The following is a 4,109-nucleotide window of genomic DNA, read 5'->3' on the forward strand; positions in this document are numbered from 1 at the left end:
ATGTTGTTTCTCACCACAATCCAGCCTTTATAATTTAGTATTCAATCTAATCCTTCCTTATATGCTGTCATTATTCATCATTTGCTTCATAGGTTCAATTACTCGCCAAAAGTTGAGAGGTATTAATGAAACTTACATGAAAAGGATAGATACCCAAGAATATTAATGTAAATCACATAAAAGGATGAGATAGAGGTAAGACAAAGAAGATAATTACCCAATCAATGATGCAGATTGACATCATTTAAGCCTTGCTTTAACACCATTACACCAATACTGCCTCTCTGCTTCTTAAATGTGTAAGCTTCAGTAAAATTAAAATCCATTATCCTCTCAAAATTAATTGCTACATTAATGCATCGAAAAGAAGAAAATATTGTGGTTCCATGCCAAGAAGCCCAAGTAAATAATAGTTCAGCACGAAGGAAAAATTCAGCAAAACTAAAAACCCACTATCCTCTCAAAATTAAATGCACAATTAAAGCAACAAAAAGAAGAGATATTGCATTCCATGCCAAGAATCCTAAGTAGAAAATAATTCAACAAGAAGAAAAAAATCAGTAACATCAACAAGAAGGAAAACTTGTGTTACATGCAAAAAAAAAACCCAAGTGAAAATGGTTTAGTTGACAGATGACAGAAGCAAAACAACCTCATACCGATTGGACATTATCAAACACTGAAAGACAAAACCCACCCTGCTAAGAATATTTAAAATGACAGAGAACTATATTGTTTTAATACAAAGCCTAGAAAATTGCAATAACGACTCACATGTGCAATGACTTATATCAATGGTTAAATCACAACATCCAGCTTCATTGTACAAAGCTACTATTTCAATAATTAATAGCACAACAAGTAAAATGAGAGACAGAAAATTACCATAATTCAAATTAGATAATTTTCTTCCTAATCAATCAGTTACCACACCACATTATGTTGCATTATTAGTTCATTTTATAGTATATAAGGTTACCTCAGAAAAACCAGCTCATGCAAATAATGCAGTGACAAATGCACATGTACCTGCTGATTTAAAGTTATCTTGGCAGCTAGAAAGAAACTAATCATATTGCAAGAGAGCCTACCTTACACATCCTTCAGAATCCTCCTGCTTCACTTACTGTTACATCACCAAAATGATTGACTCTAACTAGTCAAGTTTATATGTATCGGATTACCTTAAGAGCTAAATAAATTTGCAAACAAAGAAGGAAACATATACCAAACAGGAATAAGGTAACCCCAGATAACACACCACATCAAAAATTCAAAAGCAATCAGTATAAACAATTGAACATCAGTGCATGCATCAAGACATAAAGCTAAATTCAAATCTCAATATTACAGGTATACATTTTGTCAAATAAATATATAAATAAACTTTAGGTATATAAAACCTAAAGAACATTCTGAAAAATAAACAAAAGAACTGTGGCCTTCAAAATTCCGCAAAATAGTTCCATCCTTTCCTCACTAGCCCCCTATGTTACTTGGACTCTTCATTTCACCCAAAATTCCTATTTTATGCTTCTTTTTTTAAAAAAAAAAAAAAAAAAAAACAAAAAAAAAAAAAAAAACCAAATCAGGGTAGCAAAAACAGGTGGCAGCATGGAGAATTTCCCTATCTTAACGTTCTCACATGATATGGACACTTGAGACCTTATTTTGGATCAAATGCATTAAAAAATTTCTTAATTTAGCGAATTCTGAAATTTAGACGAGTACCCGTCTGTGTATGATGAGATATCTAGCTCATCTAAGACTACAGCTACACCCTATCCTTATTCTAAGATGTTAATTCATGTTGACATAAGCAAGCTTTTAATTATTCATGTTCATTCATGTCTATGAGAGTGAGGGATAGCTCAAGTGGTTAGAGCTTTTAAACACCAAAAAAAAAATGTCCATTCATGTCTATTACTGGTGTAAATCTATTTATTAAATACTTATGCATGCCATAACAATAGTATCCAAAAATAAAAAAATAAAAAATTATAATTGCAACACCACAAACATAAGAAGATTGATAAGCAAGTATATTAGAAATTAGAAATGTTACTGCATTAACTTAACATAAATTTAACAAAGAACAAAATTATTTTACTCAATTTTGTAAAACAATAACCTACAAATTTAAAAATCACAGAAAAATAAACATGATCAAACTTCAAAGCCTGAACATAATCCCTAGAATAAGCATCAGCATAACTACACTAAATTCTTCCAAATTTAACTTCAATCATAAATTCATAATCAATCAAGCAAAAGAGCAAAATTAACCAAAAAAATCAAATATTCCCCTCGCGCTCCCGATTCCATTGCTCAATCCTAGCTCTCCTCTCCTCACTACCTTCTCTTGCCGGCGGAGGACTCCTACTCCTCCTCCTCCCACCTCTCCCTCCTCCATCCTCACTCCTCCTATCGCGAACCCGGGGCTCAAAATCCCTCTCCCTGTCCCTCTCCCTTTCCCTTTCCCTTTCCTTCTCCCTCCTAACCGGCCTCGGGCTCCTACTCCGGCTCCTGCTCCGGCTCCTTCGACGCCTAGAATTATGAAACTTCCCAAACAACTTCCTCCTCAGCTCCCTCCCTATCATCTTAACATGCATAAAATTACAATAACCACCTCTATTACAGCTCTCCTCCTCAAATTGCCGGCAAGTCGCCTCACGAAAATCCGTCACCGGCGAAAAATCAGCAATAATCGGCCTCCCTGAGTAAAACCTCCCCTGAAGAGCTCCCAACGCAGCCGCCGCTTGATCCTCCTCACGAAATTGCACATAAACATTCCCAATCATATGATCAGCAAGATTATCACACACATTTAGGGTTTCAATTTCGCCGAATTTGCTCAATTCCTCAAATATATCCTCAAAAAAATCCTCAAAATGAGATTGCAGAGTTTCGGCGGAAATTGGCTGACCTTGAGCGTCGACGCCTGGAGTAATCATGTCGGGGCGCTGGTACATGTTGGAGAGAAGGAGAGTAGGAGAGATAGTGGGGCGATTATGGAGTCGAGAGCAGCGATCTCCATGGCGGCATGCGCCGATCTTGAAGTAGAAAGGGCAGTTCACACGGTCTTTCTCTGTGCCGAAAATGGATGCCAAGTGTTCCGCCATTGTTGTCGGAGGTTAATTCTTCAAGCTCTTGATTCTAGAGATTGATTTGTGTTTTTCTGCGGAAATTAGGGTTAGATGAAATTGAAATGAAAAGAGGGGAAAGTAGAAACCCTAATTTTGGAAGGGTGGAGAGAGAGGACGTGAATGTGGAGGAAGGAAGTGGAGTTTTGAACCGCCACAGCACAGGCGTTGGTGTGGCTTGTTTGAAGCTCGACTGCAATATGCAATCCGATGTGCAAATGCTGTGAAATGTTTTTGTTTTATTAATGTACTCGTACTAGTTAATTTTATTTTTATTTTTTAAAAAAAAAAAAAAAAAAAAACAAGCTATCAAAGAAAAAAACAAACTGCAATAGTAAGAAAAAAACTAAAACTGATAAAACAACAATTGTCGTCGCCGAGCACAACCAGCTAAACACTGAGTCGGAGAAACCCAGGACCGAGGAACATTACGAATTTGACACACCAAAAAAGACTTAACAGTCGCCCGCAATTCCAAAATGAGCGGCCACCAAACTGAAATGTCCATTGAACCTAAATTCGGAATCAAAGATAGAAGAGTCGCGCAATCATCTTCAAGAATTTTTTTTGAACCGCCGCCTGAAGTCCCCATAAACAAGCTTGTAGCTCAAACTGTAATGCCGACTCAGACAATAAGGCCCTACTTCTTCCACCCAGAATCTCCGAAGAATAAAGGTCACGGATAACCCAACATGCCCCAGCTCTATAAGTGGAGCAATCCCAAGCTCTTGATTCTAGAGATTGATTTGTGTTTTTCTGCGGAAATTAGGGTTAGATGAAATTGAATTGAAAAGAAGGAAAAGTAGAAACCCTAATTTTCGAAGGTTGGAGAGAGAGGAGGAAGATGGAATTTTGAACCGCCACAGCACAGGCGTTGGTGTGGCTTGTTTGAAGCTCGACTGCAATATGCAATCCAATGTGCAAATGCTATGAAATGTTATTTGTTTTAACCGGTACGAATTATTT

The 4,109-nt window shown here is 36.9% G+C and overlaps 1 protein-coding gene across 1 annotated transcript; it reads right to left on the reverse strand.

The window, feature by feature from the left end:
* Nucleotides 1-2,045: 2,045 nt before the first annotated feature.
* On the reverse strand, nt 2,046-3,335 carry LOC145623729 (splicing factor U2af small subunit B-like). The gene has a single exon (XM_081676589.1). It carries the CDS (start codon nt 3,120-3,122, stop codon nt 2,295-2,297), a length of 828 nt encoding a protein of 275 aa, XP_081532715.1. The 5' UTR covers nt 3,123-3,335; the 3' UTR covers nt 2,046-2,294.
* Between the last annotated feature and the right edge of the window lie 774 nt (nt 3,336-4,109).

This window comes from Chenopodium album, chromosome 3 (assembly GCF_948465745.1).
Source record: "Chenopodium album chromosome 3, dcCheAlbu1.1, whole genome shotgun sequence".
In the NCBI taxonomy this organism is placed as follows: domain Eukaryota; kingdom Viridiplantae; phylum Streptophyta; class Magnoliopsida; order Caryophyllales; family Amaranthaceae; genus Chenopodium; species Chenopodium album.